The sequence below is a fragment of the Saccopteryx bilineata genome, chromosome 4, assembly GCF_036850765.1.
Source record: "Saccopteryx bilineata isolate mSacBil1 chromosome 4, mSacBil1_pri_phased_curated, whole genome shotgun sequence".
Lineage (NCBI taxonomy): Eukaryota > Metazoa > Chordata > Mammalia > Chiroptera > Emballonuridae > Saccopteryx > Saccopteryx bilineata.
In genome coordinates, this window is record NC_089493.1 from 79,107,785 (window position 1) to 79,127,956 (window position 20,172).

At 40.9% G+C, this 20,172-nt stretch overlaps 2 protein-coding genes across 5 annotated transcripts in view; both read left to right on the forward strand.

The window, feature by feature from the left end:
- Window positions 1-3,174, forward strand: part of TMEM87A (transmembrane protein 87A) — a 59,598-nt gene extending 56,424 nt beyond the window's left edge. For both annotated transcript variants that reach the window (XM_066276955.1, XM_066276956.1), the window contains exons 19-20: window positions 344-374; window positions 2,632-3,174. In XM_066276955.1, the coding sequence (XP_066133052.1) occupies window positions 344-374; window positions 2,632-2,673 (73 nt within the window). In that variant the 3' untranslated portion in view covers window positions 2,674-3,174. The remainder of the gene's footprint in view (window positions 1-343; window positions 375-2,631) is intronic.
- A 1,993-nt stretch (window positions 3,175-5,167) lies between these two features.
- The window catches only part of VPS39 (VPS39 subunit of HOPS complex), a 60,179-nt gene continuing 45,174 nt past the window's right edge, over window positions 5,168-20,172 (forward strand). For all 3 annotated transcript variants that reach the window (XM_066276945.1, XM_066276946.1, XM_066276947.1), the window contains exons 1-2: window positions 5,168-5,383; window positions 17,225-17,290. In XM_066276945.1, coding sequence (XP_066133042.1) covers window positions 5,311-5,383; window positions 17,225-17,290 — 139 coding nt within the window. In that variant the 5' untranslated portion in view covers window positions 5,168-5,310. The remainder of the gene's footprint in view (window positions 5,384-17,224; window positions 17,291-20,172) is intronic.

A 20,172-nucleotide genomic window follows, 5' to 3' on the forward strand; every position in this document is an offset into this window, starting at 1 on the left:
CAGAGCATACTAATGAGAATGTTAACGCTAGAAGTAAAAGATGAAAATATACAAACAAAAGTAGTTGATATTAATCATTCAGATGACATTTTTGCTTAGAAAGATGACATTTAACATTGGTCCTATTACAATATAGAATTTTTTTTCTACTCAATTTCAGTAACTTTGAGTCTTATTTTTTATTTGCATTCTCCTCCCTGAAATAGCCATTAATAAGATACAAATCTTAGATAGTTACCAGAAGAAAGAAAAGCTTTAAACTGCATTCATTATTCCACTCCCCTTTATGGACCATTTATGCCTTTGTTTTACATTATTCAGTTTGGTCTTTTTCTACCTACAGAGCACTTCCAGCCCTTCTGGATTCAGATGAGGTTAGTAATAAAATTATGTGCATAAAATATGAGCCTGGTAACTTAATAGGGAATCATACCTTCTCTGTTCAGGGAGATTTGACTTAGTAAATTGAGTATCATTGAAAGGGATGAGAATAGAAATACTAATACTAGAACGCAAATATTCAAGAATGTTTACCTTCTGTTTATGCCACCCTTTTCCAGAGTTATGTGGTCAGACTTGAGAATGTCTTTGTTTAATTTGGGTAGCAAATACCGTACTGTCCCACTTTCTACTTCCTTTGTCTTTAAGAAATTCAGGTTTAACCCTTATATAATCTAGGCAAAAATAATAAAAGGATTAAGAAAGGAATATCATAGACCAAAGGAAGATATAAATTATTTTAAGTTACCTACTATTATTATTCAATGTTGTCTGTTACCTATCCTCTTCAGATAGTATTATAATTAGTACCTCTAATGTTTACATTGGTTTTTAATCTTTTAGTATTCTTCCATACAGTGCATCTGGAGGGCTTCACAATAAAGTCTTATATAAAGAATTGCAGTCCGAGTTAATGGGTACTAGTTCTGGACACATTTTTATATTAGGTTAGAGTCTCTTGATTTCAGAAAGCTTTTTTTTTTTTTTTTTTTTTTTTTTTTTTTTTTTTTTTTCATTTTTCTGAAGCTGGAAACAGGGAGAGACAGTCAGACAGACTCCCGCATGCGCCTGACCGGGATCCACCCGGCCCGCCCACCAGGGGTGGTGCTCTGCCCCCCAGGGGGCGATGCTCTGCCCATCCTGGGCGTCGCCATATTGCGACCAGAGCCACTCTAGCGCCTGAGGCAGAGGCCACAGAGCCATGCCCAGCGCCCGGGCCATCTCTGCTCCAATGGAGCCTTGGCTGCGGGAGGGGAAGAGAGAGACAGAGAGGAAAGCGCTGCGGAGGGGTGGAGAAGCAAATGGGCGCTTCTCCTGTGTGCCCTGGCCGGGAATCGAACCCGGGTCCTCCGCACGCTAGGCCGACGCTCTACCGCTGAGCCAACCGGCCAGGGCCCTTCAGAAAGCTTTTTAGAGTGCACCAAAAATTATGGTGAAAAACACATTAAATGACCATCCTAACGACTCTCAAGTGCACAGTGTTAACTATGTATATATCATTGTGCAACAGATCTCTAGAACTTTTTTATTAATGTAATTTTAATGAGTATATAATACTCATTAAGGATGTACCATAGTTTTATATAATTCTGTATTTTTGGATATTCTTTCTAGTATTTTATTATAATTTTGAGTGTTGCAGTAGAAATGCTTGTGACTAAATCTTTGCCCATATTTATAACTATTCAAGTTAAATTTTTGAATCAGAGATGGTACATATTTTTATTAAAATTCAATCTTAAGTAAATATTTGTTTAATCATCTTAATTGACTAAAACATTCCTTTTTTTCTTTTTTTTTTAAGTGAGAGGAGGGGAGGCAGAGAGACAGACTCCCCCCATGTGCCCAACAGAGAGCCACCCAGCAAGCCTCAGATGGACAAAGGGGATTCTCTGCCCATCTGAGGCTGTTGCTCGGCAACCGAGCTATTTTTTTGCATCTGGGGGAGGAGGCTCCAGGAGCCATCCTTTGTACTCCAGGGCAACTTGTTCAAACCAATCTGTGAGCCATGGCTTCAGGAAGGTAAGAGAAAGACAGAGAGAGAGAAGGGGAGGAAGAGGCATAGAAATGAAGACGGTCACTTCTGTATACCGTGGCTGGTTGCCCATGCGATTCCTATAATTTGTGTTTTGATGTACAGAAGCCTAGAAATTTTGATTGTTAATTTTTTTTTTTTTTTTTTTTTTTAGCAAGAAAAAGTGGGACAGACAGACAGGAAGGGAGAGAGATGAGAAGCATTAACTCACAGTTGCAGCACCTTAGTTGCTCATTGATTGCTTTCTCGTATGTGCCTTGACTGGGGGGCTCCAGATGAGCCAGTGACCCCCTTGCTCAAGCTAGCAACTTTGAGTCTCAAGCCAGCAACTTTGGGCCTCAAGCCAGTGACCTTTGGGCTTATGTCTATGATTCCATGCTCAAGCCAGAGACCCTGTGGTCAAGCTGGTAAGCCCACGCTCAAGCCAGTGACCTTGGGGTTTTGAACTTGGTTCCTCAGGTTCAACCAACATTCTAAGTATTTAATGAACATGAACAAGTACTCACAGAAAATGCATGTGTGCCTCATTTATGTAGAAGATGTTTGGAATGTAGACCATACAAAATTAATGTATTCTGAATAAACTCTTTTTAAAGGAACGAATGATCACACACTTTGAAAGATCCAAAATGGAGTAAAGAGTGGGAAGATGTGCAGTTGAAGATGGCTAGTATCTGGGAAGAGATCATCTTCTGTCAGTCTTCTACACTACTCCATGGGATTAAAGGAGGCAATGACAACCTGATCTGTTCCTTGATCTTTGGGCATTGGAGCTGGCGAGGGGTGTCAGAACTGGGAGAACATCTTATTGAAAACAAGTTCATAGGATGAGAAAAATCTACAAGTTTTCTATTTAGAACATTGATGCCCCATTCCCTCCCACACCCTGACATGGATGTTGATGCAACTTATGTGTGTTGTTCCTGAACCTTCTATGATGTTTAAATTGTTTAATTTGTCAAACTAAAAAATTTAACATCTTCTAAAGAACTATATGACATCAACACTATAATATGTAATCTCCAGGAGCAACCGCCTGTATTTTTTACTTATTTTTAGGGAGTTACAGAGGTGATGGGGGAAATTGTTAGTTATGTTTCCATTTCCTAGGAAGCCAAGGTTATATCTTGCAGAGGTAATTTTGAGAAGAAAAGGCTTTCTGACTTGAGATAATTTTGAGAAGAAAAGGCTTTTCTTTCTTTTATCAATGATTAAAAGAAAGGAAAAAAGGGGAGAAAGAAACTGTTACAGTGTAATTCAGATCATTAAAAAAGCAAAATCAAGTGCAATTTTGTTTACAAATGGTATATATTAAAGATTTTTCTATTTCAGATGTACTTTAGAGAGAAATATTAGTTTAACTCTTTTGACATCTGCTATTGTGACACATCCCATTGCTGGCAATGTGGTGCACACTCCGGAACTTTTAACTACTGTTTTGTAAGCCTCCAAGGCAGCACTGCAGAGTCCCAGGCACTGCTTTGTTTGCCTTCATGCCATTCACTGGATGTTATACCAGATGCAGAGAGGCACTCCATCTACGTGCTTGTGAGAGAGCACCCCCTTAAGGACTATAATTCTTCAGAAGCAGGAGCTAATATAAAGGAAACAGGTTCTTTTGGCTTAGGTTAAAGTTTTCCTGCATGAAGTAATATGGAGGCCCTGGACTGCTGCTTTTTCTTTAGGATCAATTGTTCTTGTATCTGGTGTTGGTTTAGAGACTGTTATAAGAAGCATCACAAGGTGATGGGATTCATTTGAAGCATTATATTTCTGTTTTAATGGTTTTGTCTATTTTGCCTTCCCAAGAGTTTTGTTCTATATAGAAAGTTCATGCCATTTTTTAATATAAAAAAATTTTAACAAAATTAGTGTGTTTTTCTCTCTTTTTAGACTTTCTGTAAAAACTCTTCTTTCCTCTAAACTCTTGTGGGAATTTTACTTCCATGGTTTTTATTATATATTGTCTTCCCATCTGTTGAAACCAATAACCACATGACCACAATCTTCACTAACTCACACTATAGTGACAGTGTTAACAGTTCTCTATAGCTGTTTTGCCATGGTGATTTTTTTTTTTTCAGTCTTGGTCCTTGATCCTGGAACTACAAGATATTATTTGGACCATCTTCCAGCACAGCTGCTGGCAATTCTAAATTTTCAAGATGTTCAGTTTCTATGGTAAAAATGAGACATAAGATTTGTTTAGTAATTTTTGTGTTTCTTACTATTGAAAATATTTCATTTGATTATCATCAGAAACAATTTGTTAAAGTCAGGAAAATATTCATAATTTACAGGTGAAGAAACTGACATTGTATAAAAAATAAAGTGACCCAGACCTTTTTTTTTTTTTTTTTTTACTTCATATCATGACTCACCCTTATTTTTCTTTTACATTTTTGCTTGAAATTAAAATGCTTAATGCTATGACATAACCTTCTGTTTTCTTGGGGGTAAATTGCCAGATACTGATCATTCTTGCAGTGGTTCTTAAAGTTTCAAGTGCATGGACTCTCTTTGGAAACATTAAAACAGACTGCTGGACACCTCCACCCTACCTACCCCCCTTCAAAGTTTTGATTGAGTAAAGCTAGAATAAGGCCTGAAACTGCATTTCTAACAAGTTCCCAGGTGATGCTGATGCTGCTGGTCTAGGGACCACCCATGGAGAACCATTGGCTTGGAACAACCTTTAAAATGTAAAAGTAAATCTGTGATTATAATGGTAATACACTACCATTTATCGAGTGCTGAGTGTGTCTGGCATTGCTAAACGCTTACAATGCTTGGGAAGTACATAAAACTGCCATCCTTTTGCAGGTAGGAAATATAAGTCCATAGAAGATTAAATTCCTTAAATATCACTGCTAATTCCTATATGGCAGATCTCCATATCAGGTCTGACGCCAAAACCCGAATTCTTTCACTACCACACTACACTTCTTAAGACAGATCTAAGATTAAAATCTCCCCTTTTTAATTAAGCCTATGGTTACTCCAGGACGAAGGATCTCTGGGAAGTGGGAACACAAGCGCTGGTGCATTACTTGTAGGTGCTTCAGGAGCCGGGCGGAAGGGGCGGGACTCCGGCTACGGAAGGGGTGGGCTAGGCCGGCAGGAAGTCCGGTGTTAGTGATGGCTATGCTGCGGAAGGCTCAGTAGTGGGGTCCTTGGCCGGGTCCTAGTCGATTCTTCCTTGGGCGTGCTTCTGTTCACGAACCCGGCCCGGCACGCTCAGGGTGACTATCTACGGCGACTCTCTGCTCGCAGCCATGCACGATGCCTTTGAGCCGGTGCCAATCCTGGAAAAGCTGCCTCTGCAAATCGACTGTCTGGCTGCCTGGGGTGAGCCGAGAGACCCAGGGGCCGAGCCGGGCAGCGCGGGAGCGGCCCGAACCTTTCACTAGGCTGGGGAAGTGGACGGGCGTCTCGCTGTGTGGGCTCGGGTCGGTGGCTGTCCGAAAGGGAACTGGGAAGAAGGCGTGCGGAGCATTATAGATAGCGAGGGCGGTAGGGCTGTTTGTGAGATCCCCAGGGACCCAGGCATTTTAGGGAGGTTCCACCTGCTCTTGGTGCAGAGTTGGAGATTGAGCTTTCTTTACTGTGTTCAGCTTTGGTTTATTTCGATTCCCAAGAAGTCTTTAGAGTGGAGATACAAGCAGTGGAAAGTTTTTAGCCCGCCAGGGACTTGAACTTACCCCAGGTGATTGATTGTGTTGGTTTGGAGGTGGTTGTGTGTGTGGGGGTGGGGTGGGGGTGGGGGGGTTTGAACAATTTAACACCATATGCCTTTTTTTCCCTTAGTGTTCATTCATTGTGCACTTCTTGTTATTGTAGATAACTCACTGTTGTTATGCTATAAACTCTCACTAGCCAAATGGTTGATTGCCTGACATTCAAGTGTCCCAAGTTACCCAACTGTAGGTAGAAGAGCATCATTTCAGGCTGTCCTGAACTTTAATCCATAAAAATTTGCATAATACTCATGGGAGTGGCCATTGCATAGAGGAGGGTCAAGCATCTCTTAGCTCCTGTATTCTCCAAAATGCAGGTTTCAGGGGCCTAAACTTCAACTCTTTTTTTTTTTTTTAATTATTTATTTATTTATTCATTTTAGAGAGGAGAGGGAGAGACAGAGAGAGAGAGAGAGGAGAGACAGAGAGAGAGAAGGGGGGAGGAGCTAGAAGCATCAACTCCCATATGTGCCTTGACCAGGCAAGCCCAGGGTTTCGAACCGGTGACCTCAGCATTTCCATGTTGACGCTTTATCCACTGCGCCACCACAGGTCAGGCACTTCAACTCTTAATTATGAACGTTATGATCTTATCTATGACTGGTTGTGTCTAACAGCCACCAAAGACCAACAAATAATTTCAGTCTTCCCTGTTAATGTCCAGATACTAGAAATCAGGGACCATAAAAAAAGGTGACCCAGAACCCTTAATCATATATTAAGTACTGGTGATAGGCCTGGTGGAATCTTGGTGGTGGCTGGCATCTTATGTATAATCTGTGGACAGTGCCACCCAGTCAGTCTTGCAGAGTTCTGCACAGCCTCTTCAGCATGGTGCTTTCACTACAGATCTTCATGCTAATGTGTACCTCTGTTGCCTTTAGCAGCTCTGGGTCTCTTTAAAATCACATCTCTATAGTAAGCTGTCCTTGTCCTTTTGGGTTAAGAGAAAATCCTGATTCCTCCAGATATCTCAAGAAGGCTTTTATTTTCTGTCTTTAAACACTCTCAGTAAAACTTAAAATCAGAGGAGAAAAATACTTTGGAAGACCTGACATTGCACAAAGGGACTCATTCCCCTATTTCTTCATCAAATGCATATATTAAGTGTTTACATTGACCAGTGTCTCTGCTAGGAACATAAATGTAAGGATGAGTAAGACATAGTACCTGTGCTTCTAGGAAACACAGTGGGGGGACAAAGACATAAAAAGATTATGATACAAGATAAATGATACTAGAGACACATGCTGCCTATAAGGAGGCGTGAAGGAGCAGTACCCAACTCTGCCTAGGACATATACTTCTGAAAAAGATGAGTGCAGCTGTTTACCACACTCTACTTAGCATGTCACAATGCTTGACTCTGATCCTGTGGAACTAGTAGTACACATATCTCGGCCTCTGTCACCGACTCCACTTTGTCATAGTAAAGATTTCTGATACCTGTGCTTTTCAGGAAGACAGTTTTGAAATGGTAGGTAACTTTTAACTTGCTTTGATCTCCTGTAAAACAGGAGAAATGCGTGTTGCCTACTAGGATGCTATGGTAGGTATTGAGCTACAAGAGGTCATTTATGGCCTCCTGCTTCAAAACTATTTTTGCCTGACCAGAAGGTGGCTCAGTGGATAGAATGTTGGACTGGGACGCAGAGGACCTAGGTTCGAAACCCCAAGGTCTCTGGCTTGAGCGCAGGTTCATCTGTCTTGAGGGCGGGGTAGCTGGCTTGAACGTGGGATCACAACATGACCCTATGGTCGTTGGCATGAGCCCAAAGGTCTCTGGCTTGAAGCCCAAGGTCACTGGCTTGAGCAAGGGGTTACTTGCTCTGCTGTAGCCCCCTGGGTCATGGCACATATGAGAAAGCAATCAATGAACAACTGAGGTGCCACAATGAAGAATAGATGCTTCTCATCTCTCCCTCCCTGTCTGTCTCTGTCTTGTCACAAAACAACAACAAAAACCACTATTTTCAGACTTTAGCAGCAATAAATATATATTACTCTTTCTAGTGATTATCCCTTTTACCTGACATTCGTCCAGGAACCTTCACAATCCAGGTCATGCAGGGCCAGACAATATTTGTTTGAGATGGATGATGTCTTTGAGAAACCATAATCTAGCTGTTGGGAAATGGAAATGAGATACTGATGATGATGACTTCTTCCAAAAGTCTAGAGTTGTACAGTCCAGCTGCCTTTTTTTTTTTTTTTTTTGTATTTTTCCGAAGTTGGAAACGGGGAGGCAGTCAGACAGACTCCCTCAGGCGCCCGACCAGGATCCACCTGCCATGCCCACCAGGGGGCGATGCTCTGCCCATCTTGGGGCGTCGCTCTGCGGCAATCAGAGCCATTCTAGTGCCTGAGGCAGAGGCCACAAAGCCATCCTCAGTGTCCGGGCCAACTTTGCTCCAATGGAGCCTTGGCTGCAGGAGGGGAAGATAGAGACAGAGAGGAAGGAGAGGGGGAGGGGTGGAGAAGCAGATGGGCGCTTCTCCTGTGTGCCCTGGCCAGGAATCGAATCCAGGACTCCTGCATGTCAGGCCGACGCTCTACCGCTGAGCCAACCAGCCAGGGCCCCAGCTGCCTTTTTTTAAAAAAATTTTATTTATTGATTTCAGCCAGAGAGGAGGGAGAGACAGAGACAAGAATATCGATCCATTCCTGTATGTACCTTGACTGGGGATTGAACTAGCAACCTCTGTGCGTTGGACCGATGTTCTAACCAACAGAGCTATGTGGCCAGGGCTCCAATTGCCTTTTAAGCAGCTTCATTTTGGGTGTCTAGTAACATGGCCAGAACAGTACTTGATGATTACTCTCTCAAAACATGCCTGTCCCCTGCATTCCATATCTCAGCAAATGGCATTTGTTTACCTGTTGTACTAAGGCCAAAGTCTTGGCATCATTTTTTACTTCTCTTTTTCTTATACTACATCTAATCCATTAGCAAATCTCTTCCGTTCCACCTCCAGAAGAACACTAGAATCCAGTCATTTTTTCCATCTCCACTTTTTCTACTCTTGATGAGATCTCTCATCCAAATTGCTATACTAGTCTTCTGACTGATCATCCTGTGTTTGCCGTTGTCCCATTTTCAGTTTTTTTTTGTTTTTGTTTTTTTTTCATTTTTCTGAAGCTGGAAACAGGGAGAGACAGTCAGACAGACTCCCGCATGCGCCCGACCGGGATCCACCCGGCACGCCCACCAGGGGTGACGCTCTGCCCACCAGGGGGCGATGCTCTGCCCATCCTGGGCGTCGCCATGTTGCGACCAGAGCCACTCTAGCGCCTGAGGCAGAGGCCACAGAGCCATCCCCAGCACCCGGGCCATCTTTGCTCCAATGGAGCCTTGGCTGCGGGAGGGGAAGAGAGAGACAGAGAGGAAAGCGCGGCGGAGGGGTGGAGAAGCAAATGGGCGCTTCTCCTGTGTGCCCTGGCCAGGAATCGAACCCGGGTCCTCCGCACGCTAGGCCGACGCTCTACCGCTGAGCCAACCGGCCAGGGCCCATTTTCAGTTTTTTATCCACATAGAGGTAGAGTGATCCTTTGAAACTTTGTTCGCATCTGTTCTCTGCTCAAAATCCTGAAGTAGCTTCTTCCTATCACAATTAGAATAAGTTCCAAAGTTTTTACTGTGACTGGCTACACCTGACATGATCAGGCCTCTAGTTACTTCCCTGACTTTATCTCCTATGCTCTTAACCCTTACAGCTATCTGGTATTGGTTATACAGTCTTTCTTGTTTCATGAACATGCAGAGCACATGCCTATCTCAGGGCCTTTGTACTTGCTATTTCCTCTGTCTGGAATAATATTGCCTTAAATATTTCATGTCTCATTCCTCATTTCATTCAGGTCTCTGCCGAAATGTCACATATACCAGCAAGTCCTTCTCTAACTGTCCCATATTAAAGAGAATAAAACAGCCACCAATGTGATATTTTCTCACTCAGTCTTATCTTTCCTCTTCTCATGGATTACCATCTAATACTATTTTATATATTATCATTGTCTCTCTCACTCCATATTTGGATATAAATTACTTCAGAGTAGGAACTTTGTTTTGTATATTGCTTTATTTGCAGTGCCTAGAACATTGTAATGGGTATCCATTAAATATTTATTTAACTAATGAATAATAATATTAATGGTTATAACTTTCATTTATTGAGTGCAAATCATATTGAGCTTTTATAAAAATAATAAGCCCATTTGCAGAGGAAGAACCTGAGAATTTAAGTAAATTTTCCAAGGTCATATATCTAGTAAATTATGTCTGATTCTAGAACCTAGTTCCCAAACTTTAATGTATATTCAGAGCTGGTAAAAAAAAAATGCAGATTTGTGTGTGTGTATCTGTGTTTATACACATCACATTTACTTATATTATCCAAAGAAACAACGGAAAGATAAATCACAAATAACTAAAATGCTTAGCTATAGCAGAAGGGAGAGAGAACAAGGTAGGGGGGACAAGGATGAAAGTTAGATTTTTTTTACAGTTTTAACTTTGGAAATAAATGTCTCATATAATAAAATGAAATTTAAAAATGCAAATTTCACCTGACCAGGCAGTGGCGTAGTGGATAGAGTGTCAGATTGGGATGTGAAAGATCCAGGTTCGAGACCCCAAGGTCGCCAGCTTGAGCGCGGGCTCATCTGGTTTGAGCAAAGCTCACCAGCTTGAGCCCAAAGTCTCTGGCTTGATCAAGTGATCACTGGCTCAGCTGGAGCCCCCCAGTTAAGGCACATATGAGAAAGCAATCAATGAACAAGTAAGGAGCCGCAACGGAAGAATTGATGTTTCTCATCTCTATCCCTTCCTATCTGTCTCTCTCTTTCTCTCTCTCTCTCTCTCTCTCTCTCTCACTCTGTCTCTGCTACAAAAAAAAAAAAAAAGCAAATTTCAGGGTACCAATGCAGAATCATTGACTCAGGCTTTCTGGGAGCAGGGCTCAGGAATGTGCATTTTTAATAAGTCCAAGTGATTCTGATGTGGCTAATCAGGGGCTTATACTTTGAGAAACACTGGTCTTTGGCCTGTGCCTCATGAAGGGAAGTGATCCCCAGCTTGTTCCCTGCAGTGACCAGCATTGAGCCAGAAATGGAATTGTTTATTACATGAGGTGGGATGGTTTCACTGTTGGGCAGAGCTTCAATAGGGTAATTATGAGCAAGAAGGGATAGTCTTACTGACTTCCCAGGAGGGATCAAGTCCAACCATGCATCTGAGAATTAGGCTGTCAGGAATTTTCTGTTTGTGTGTGTTTCTGATAGGCAGTATTGAGTCTCAGAAGGGACTGTTTACCCTGTGCTTCCCTGCTCTGCAGGCTTCTCATTCTTTGTTTTGCATGTTTAGCTGTGTTATATGATAGCATGTCATCATAGAATATGAAGGCCCAGTGTGACTCATGTCCTCTGGCCACCTGAGCCCCCACTGATTTCTGAAATTAAATCAAGTCTATTGAAGGTTCTGTGCTATTATATTTTCCTTATGACTTTGAGGATTAGGAATGAGTGTGTGTATGGTGCTTTTACTATTTAAAGATAAGTTGTGCCTGACCAGGTGGTGGCGCAATGGATAGAGCATCTGACTGGGATGCAGAGGACCTAGGGTCCAGACCTCGAGGTTGCCAGCTTGAGCACAGGCTCATCTGGTTTGAGCAAAGCTCACCAGCTTGGACCCAAGGTCACTGGCTTGAGCAAGGGGTTACTTGGTCTGCTGTAGCCTCCCGGTCAAGGCACATATGAGAAAGCAATCAATGAACAACTAAAGTGCCACAATGAAAAACTGATGATTGATGCTTCTCATCTCTCTCCATTCCTGTCTGTCTGTCCCTATCTATCTCTCTATCTGACTCTCTCTGTCTCTGCAAATAAATAAATAAATAAATAAATAAATAAATAAATAAATAAATAAAAGTTGTTATAAGTGCTTTCATATATGATAAAGGCAGTTTTCCTCAGCACCTCCAAATGAAAGCTTGAAAAGGGTCAAATAAGATTTCAATTAAACATTTTAAAAACAATTTCAGTGAACTCATCTGATTTTATTTTATGACCAATAGGGTAGACATTTGATAAACATCTGTTGGCAAAAAAAAATATTTCAGTAAGAATGGAAAATGGGCTCTTAAATGCTTGTCAGTTTGACTTCATATTGTGATAGTGCAGCTTCATGAGAATTCAACCTCCAGAGTAACAGCATTAGAGATCTGCTGTGAAGTAACTGACAGCAAACATGAAAGAACATGTGGAGTGAGACCAGTTGAGGCCATCACAGGAGTGTCTGGAGAAACTATGGGAGAGGGCTGTAGGAAGGAACTTTGTAGAGGTAAAATTGGTAGGCCTTGCAGACCTAGTAGAAGATAAGGCTGTAAAAGGAGATAAAGAAAAACAGGAACAGCCTGACCGGGCGGTGGCGCAGTGGATAGAGTGTTGGACTGGGATGTAGAGGACCCAGGTTCAAGACCCCAAGGTCACCAACTTGAGCACAGGCTCATCTGGTGTGAGCAAAAGCTCACCAGCTTGGACCCAAGGTCGCTGGCTTGAGCAAGGAGTTATTCTGTCTGCTGAAGGCCCACGATCCAGGCACATATGAGAAAGCAATCAATGAACAACTAAAAAAACTGATGAAAAACTGATAATTGATGCTTCTCATCTCTCTCCGTTCCTGTCTATCCCTATCTATCCCTCTCTCTGATTCTCTCTCTGTCTCTGTAAAAACAACAACAACAACAACAAAAAAAAACAAGAACAGGCAAGAGTTTGGGTCATAGGTAAGATGGTGAACATTATGTTGACCGTTTAATTATAGAGTATTTATTTTTTAGAGGGGGGGGAACAGACAGATATGAAGGGAGAGAGGTAAGAAGCATCAATTCATACAGTGTGTCCATAAAGTCATGGTGCACTTTTGACCGGTCACAGGAAAACAACAAAAGATGATAGAAATATGAAATCTGTACCAAATAAAAGGGAAAACCCTTCCAGTTTCTGTAGGATGATGTGGCAGCATGTGCATATGCGCAGATGATGACGTAATACCATGTATACAGCAGAGCAACCCACGGCCATGCCAGTTGAGATGTGGACGGTACAGAGGAAAGTTCAGTGTGTTCTGTGCTCGCTAAATTCGAATCTGTGACCAAAGTACAACGTGAATATCAGCGCGTTTATAACAAAGCACCACCACATAGGAATAACATTACTCAGTGGGATAAGCAGTTGAAGGAAACCAAAGCAGTTTGGTGGAGAAACCCCGTTCTGGTAGGCCATCAGTCAGTGACAAATCTGTAGGGGCTATATGGGATAGCTACCTAAGGAGCCCTAAAAAATCTGCATGAGCCCACATTGAACTGCACTGAATAGGTATGAAAGTGGGAGAGTTTTTCTTTTATTTGGTGCAGATTTCACATTTCTATCGTCTTTTGTTGCTTTCCTGTGACCGGTCAAAAGTGCACCATGACTTTATGGACACAATGTAGTTGTGGCACATTAGTTATTCATTCATTGCTTTCTCATATGTGCCTTGATGGGGGTGGGGCGGGGGTGGGGTGGGATGGTGGTGAGGGCTTCAGCTGAGCCAGTGAGCCCTTGCTCAAGCCAACAACCCTGTGCTCAAACCTTGTGAGCCTGCACTCAAGCTGGCAACCTCGGAGTTTTGAACCTGGGCCCTCTTCGTCCCAGGCCAATACTCTTCCCACTGTGCCACTGCCTGGTCAGGCTAATTAGAGATTTTTATGTGTAAGATTTTTAAAATAATCCCACTTTATTTTATTTATATCTGAAATATTAGTGGACATCCTAAAAATAAACTTTAATATTACCAATTGCTTGATACCATGATATCTAAACAATATCTTTTACAAAGCAAGCATTGTAAACGGAATTCTTTTTTTTTTTTTCTATGTTCTGTTCCAACATATATTTCCAGCATTCCGTTAGAGCTAGTGTTACTCCTGGTTTCCATGTACGTGATTAAGAGCACACAGGGTCTCACTTTCTGTGTACTGCCTTTGCTTTAAGATGCAAGATAAAAAAAGAATCATTATCTTCTTCTAGAAGACTAAGGACATCAACCTGGGGAAATGTTCCTGAGGTGGCTTCTGACTTGTTTTTATGACTATAACCACTGCCTTCCAGACAGCCTCTGGCCCACACCCACACAGATTTCATAGGATAGTTGTGAGGATTAATGAAATAACGTATGCTATGTGCTTAGTATTTCCTGGAATAAAATGCACGCTCAGTATTGGTTATCCATTTGTACCATTATCCAATGTTTTATTTTACAAAAGAGCAAGAGAGTGTATGATTGACTTCTGTGTTATAGTTCAGAAAGCTATCTATAATAGTATATGTCCTTAACTTCTCTTAGTGACTTAATACAGCTCTATCAGGGTAATTATTTAAACTTTTTCAGAACCTCTTTACTTGTAGTGTAGACCAGTGTCTCAAAATGTGGTTCTTGAACCAACAGCATCGACATAACCCGGAACTTGGTAGAAATGCAAGTTCCCAGGCCCACTTCCAGACCTGTTGAAACAGGTCAGGGCTGAGCAATCTGTTTTAACAAACCTTCAAATTCTGATACATACCAGAGTTCAAGAACCATGGACCTCAACCATCTTTTTTAAATAAGAGCTTTATTGAAATGTATACCAGGGGCCCCCAAACTACGGCCTGCGGGCCGCATGTGGCCCCCTGAAGCCATTTATCCAGCCCCCGCCGCACTTCCAGAAGGGGCACCTCTTTCTTTCTTTCTTTCTTTCTTTCTTTCTTTCTTTCTTTCTTTCTTTCTTTCTTTCTTTCTTTCTTGTTTTTAAAGATTTTATTTATTCAATTTTTCAGAGAGGAGAGAGAGAGAGAGAGAGAGAGAGAGAGAGAGAGAGAAAGAAAGGGGAGGAGCAGGAAGCATCAACTCCCATATGTGCCTTGACCAGACAAGCCCAGGGTATCGAACAGGCAACCTCAGTGTCCCAGGTCGACACTTTATCCCACTGCGCCACCACAGGTCAGGCTGGGGGGCACCTCTTTCATTGGTGGTCAGTGAGAGTACTGTATGTGGAGTACTGTACGTGGTGGCGTCGCTCACGTACAGTACTACTGGTGACGCAGAACGCACGCGTCATATCACTTGTTATGACTAGCAGTGACAAATATGGAACCGGACATTGACCATCTCAGCCAAAAGCAGGCCCATAGTTCCCATTGAAATACTGGTCAGTTTGTTGATTTAAATTTACTTGTTCTTTATTTTAAATATTGTATTTGTTCCCATTTTGTTTTTTTACTTTAAAATAAGATATGTGTAGTGTGCATAGGGATTTGTTCATAGTTTTTTTTATAGTCCAGCCCTCCAATGGTCTGAGGGACAGTGAACTGGCCTCCTATGTAAAAAGTTTGGGGACCCCTGTAATATACCATGCAGTTCACCCATTTAAAATGTGCAATTCAGTGGTTTTTAGTATGTTCACAGAGTTGTGCAAGTATTGCCACAGTTGAATTTAGAACATCTTCATCACCCTGGAAAGAAACCCAAACCTATTAGTATTCAGCTTCTAATTCCCCCCAAGCCCAGTGGTCCCCAACCCCCGGGCTACCGGTCTGTGGGCCATTAGGTACCGGTCCTCAGAGAAAGAATAAATAACTTACATTATTTCCATTTTATTTATATTTAAGCCTGAACGATGGTTTATTTTTTAAAAATGACCAGATTACCTCTGTTACATCCGTCTAAAGACTCACTCTTGACGCTTGTCTCGGTCACGTGATGCATTTGTCCATCCCACCCTAAAGGCCGGTCCGTGAAAATATTTTCTGACATTAAACTGATCCGTGGCCCAAAAAATGTTGGGGACCACTGCCCAAGCCCACCTGTCCTAGGCAATAATTAATCTTTCTGTCTCTGTAAATTTGCCTGTTCTGGACATTTTATATAAATAGAATCATACACTATGTAGTCCTTTCTTTGGTCTTGCTTTCAGTTAGCATAAAGCCACGTTCATCCTGGTGTAGCATATATCAGCGCTTCATTTCCTTTAACAGCTGCCATTGTGTGGATATGCCACATTTTGTTTATCTGTTCATCAGTGGATGGACATTTGGGTTGTTTCCACCTTTTGGCTATTACAAATGATGCTACTATGAACATTTGTATACAAGTTTTTGTGTGAACATATGTTTTCATTTCTTTTGTGTATATTCCAAGGGGTGGAATTATTAGGTTATATATTAACTCTATGTTTAATCTTTTGAGGAACTACTGGACTGTTTTTTGTTTGTTTGTTTTTTAAGATTTTATTTATTGATTTTACAGAGGGAGGAGTTGGGGGTAGAGCTAGAAGTATCAACTCATAGTTGCTTCACTTCAGTTGTTCATTGATTGCTTCTGCTTCTTTTATGCGCCTTGACTGGGCAAGCCTGGGGTTTGAAACCAGCGACCTCAGCATTCCAAGTCAATGCTTTATCCACTGTGCCACCACAGGCCAGGCGCCAGACTGTTTTTCGAAGTGACTGTACCATTTTATATTTCTGCTAACAATGTATGAGGGTTCCAATTATCCCCATCTTCATTAACACTTATTATTATCTGCTAGACCATCTTTTGAGATAATAATTCTATAAGCTTAATATACTATGGCACTTTTTATTTTCCCAAAAGTTAAATCATTAAACTTTCAAACAATGCCTTTTAGTTGTTATTTCTGAGATTAAATACCTAGTTTCAGGTTTATACTACCCATTTTATGATTTTATAAATATCCATGATATTTTTGGTCAGTTTCTTCTTGAAACAATGAAGCCAGGGGTATTTTTGTATTCTCTAATATGTCTAGTAATTGTTAAATGCTTCTTGATGGGCTGATTCTCAAATATTTGTTTTTAATTTTTTAATTTTATTTTTTTATTATTAAGTGAGAGACGGGAGGTCTACTTAGGCAGAGTCAGTCTCCTGCATGTGCCCAGACCGGGATCCACCCAGCAAGCCCAGTAGGGGGCGATGCTCTGCCCATCTAGGCTGCTGCTCCATTGCTCCAAACTGAGCTATTTCAGCCTCTGAGGCGAGGCTATGGAACCATCATCCTCAGTGCCCAGGTCCAACTTGCTTGAATCATTCGAGCCATGGCTGCGGGAGGAGAAGAGAGAGAGAGGGAGGGAGGGAGAGAAAGTGAAAGGGGAGGATGGAGAAGCAGATGGGCACTTCTCCTGTGTACCCTGACCGGGAATCGAACCTGGGACTTCCACACACCAGGCCAACGCTCTACACCAAGGCTCAAGTATTTCTTGACTATAAACATTCTTTAGTTTTGCAAGATACCTGCTATCCAAAAAAAAACAACAACCCCAAAACACTTTCTTGACACTTTTGATTCTGATTACAACCGCCAGGTAAAGAAGTAGGGTCTGACTGAAGCAGACTTCTCACAGCTCTTTTCTTTTCCAGAGGAATGGCTTCTTGTTGGAACCAAACAAGGACATCTTCTTCTCTATAGGATACGGAAGGACGTTGGTAAGTGGAAACTTTCCAGAACTGAGAAGGAAATGACATACTATCCATGTAAAAAAAAGTTTTGATGGTTCTACAACCATAAAATCAGTGATTACTGAACCATTGAAAGAGTGATGGGTGGTTGAGAGTAGTACAGTGAAAACTTGAGAAACATGAGAATCTAGGTTTTTTTTTTTCAGTCTGTATGCCTATGTGCCCATGGGGTGGGGTGGGGGGAGAACAGTGAGGGGAGAGACTAGGTGTTCCTCCCCATCTCATTTTTTGGAGACTTACTGCCAGAAATAAGAAATATAACTGATGGGAATAAGATTTTTCTGTAAATGTTGTGGTAGCAGGAAAGATATAGGAACCATTGAATTAAAAGACCTTATTAACTTGTGAGGGGTAAACTATGAGGAAAAGGACCTGGTTTGAGTCCAGCTTTACTTCTCTTTGGCCACTTGACAGAGTAGGTCCTTTACAGTGTTGTTTTTCTCTTTCATAAACCATCTGTTTTCTTACAGACTTGTTGGCATCAGATGCAATAAAATGTTTGAAAGGACTTTAAAAACTGAAGTTCTGATCAAGTATGACTTTGTTAGTAAAAATGTAGAATAGTAACTAAAAAAAATGTGAAATATATTCTATTAGAATATCCTCTTACAGAAAAAAGTACCTCATTTCCTTTTCCTAATTTTATTTCTCTGCTCTCTTTTTGGAAAATTGATATGTTTGAATATTGTGCCCTGGAGCTTCAGGCTGTAGAAATCTGCTGTTAATGCCACAATGGATTGAACCATATGAAATTGTCATTATTTGGCCATATTAGACAAAGCAAAATTTCATAACTCTCACCCTAATATATGACTTTCTATAGTAAATAGCTCAAGGAAAAGTGGAAATAGGGCCTTCTCTTTAGGACCTGAAACAAAGGTAACATTAGGGGAAACAAACATCTTACTAATTTAGGGAGGGAGAAAAATTCTTTTCCCCTCTACTCATTTTAGGTTCATTGGCTAGGGACCTGTAAATTAGACTGACAAAAGATAGATTAACAAGTGTAAGATTAAACAAATGAAAAACAAGTGGAGGTCTATTAATTCGTGCATTATACATACACGTGAGAACATTCAGAATTGAATAGCTCAAAGGGTGATTAGAATATGGGCCTTTGTAACATCCTACAAGAAAACAGAAAATTTGAGAAGTAACCAAAGGAAAAGGATCTTGCGTTTCTAGAGTGGCAAACTGTGGGAAAGCAAATATGTGGGGGAACTAATTGGATATGTTATGAAGATTCCTCTGCTGCCATATCTGGGCTGATAAGCGTGTTGTGTTGTTTCCAGTAATTAAATTCTGTACTTCCTGATAGGAAGGAGAAACAACTTTGTGAATTTATGTCCTCCTTTTAGGCAGATAGCAGGAGAAGAGAGATTTTTTTTTATATATATCTGCAACTTCTCAGTTGCCTTCAGCTCAAAATAATTCTTAAGCCAAAGTAGCCTATTTCAGGGTGGCATATCCTGCTATCCTCACTGGTGCAAAAGGAAGAGGAAGGCACTTGCTCAGGTTCTGTGGTGAGTTAAGAAGAGAAACCAGAAGTTCAAAACAGAGGGTTTATTTCATTTCTAAGTGTTTCAACTTTCCTTTAAATCAGGAATCAGCAAACTTGTTCCAAAAAGGACCTAATAGTAATTATTTTAGGCTTTGCAGGCCATAAGATCTCTGTTGTGACCACTCAACCCTGCTCTTGATGCGAAAAGGCATCCCTAGACAATATGTAAGTGAAGGGATGTGCAGGACAGAGATAAGAGCCTAATATTCTTTTTCCCTAATAGATAATCAGTTCTTTCTACCATCAGATACTAAATACAGTGTCCCTCGTCTATCGCGGAGGTTAGGTTCCAGAACCCCCTGCGATAGAAGAAAATCCGTGAAGTAGCAACCTTATATTTATTTTATTATTTATATGTATATATGTTTTAAGGCTTTATAAACCCTCCCCACACTCTTATAAACCTTTCCCAGACTGTTATTAACCTTTCCCACACTCTTATAAACACTTCCTATGCTCTTAAATGCTTTCTACACTCTTAAACCTAGTCATTTTAACAACATATAAAATTCTATATGGGTACTTACCAGTAGTATTTTAATTCGGTTTAATATTCTTTTAATATGTTTTAATTAATATTTTTTATATTGTTTTCAATTTTTAGGCTAGAAAATGCTTATTTTACTGCAAGATAATTAAAATAATAAATATATAAAAATACTTATATACTGCAAAATCCTGCAATATAGCAAAAAATCTGCAATACAAAATTAGATGTTTACAATTTAAAAATCTGCAATTCAGTGAGACCACAAAAGGTGAACAGCAATATGGTGAGGGACAACTATACTATATAATAAAGTGACTTGTTTAACATACCATTTCTGTATAAGTAGTGTGAAATTGAAAACTAGACTATAAAAATAAATCTTCCACTTGACTGGTGGTGGCTCAGTGGATAGAGTGGCAACCTGGGATGCTGAGGACCCAAGTTTGAAACTGTGAGGTCACCGGCTTGAGTATGGACTCATCCGCTTGAGCACGGATTATCGACATGATCCCAGGTTGCTGGCTTGAGCCCAAAGGTTGTTGGCTTGAAGGCCAAGGTCACTGACTTGAGCAAGGGGTCACTTGAGGCCCCCTTCTCATCAAAGCACATGTGAGAAGCAATCAGTGAACAAGTCAAGTGGTACAATCATAAGTTGATGTTTCTCATTTCTCTCCTTTCCTGTCTGTCTGTCTCTCTCAAATAAATAAATAAATAAATAAATAAATAAATAAATAAAATAGATCTTTCAACATATTACAGACTCAAACTGATAATATTAGTGTTAGTCTGACTTGCAAC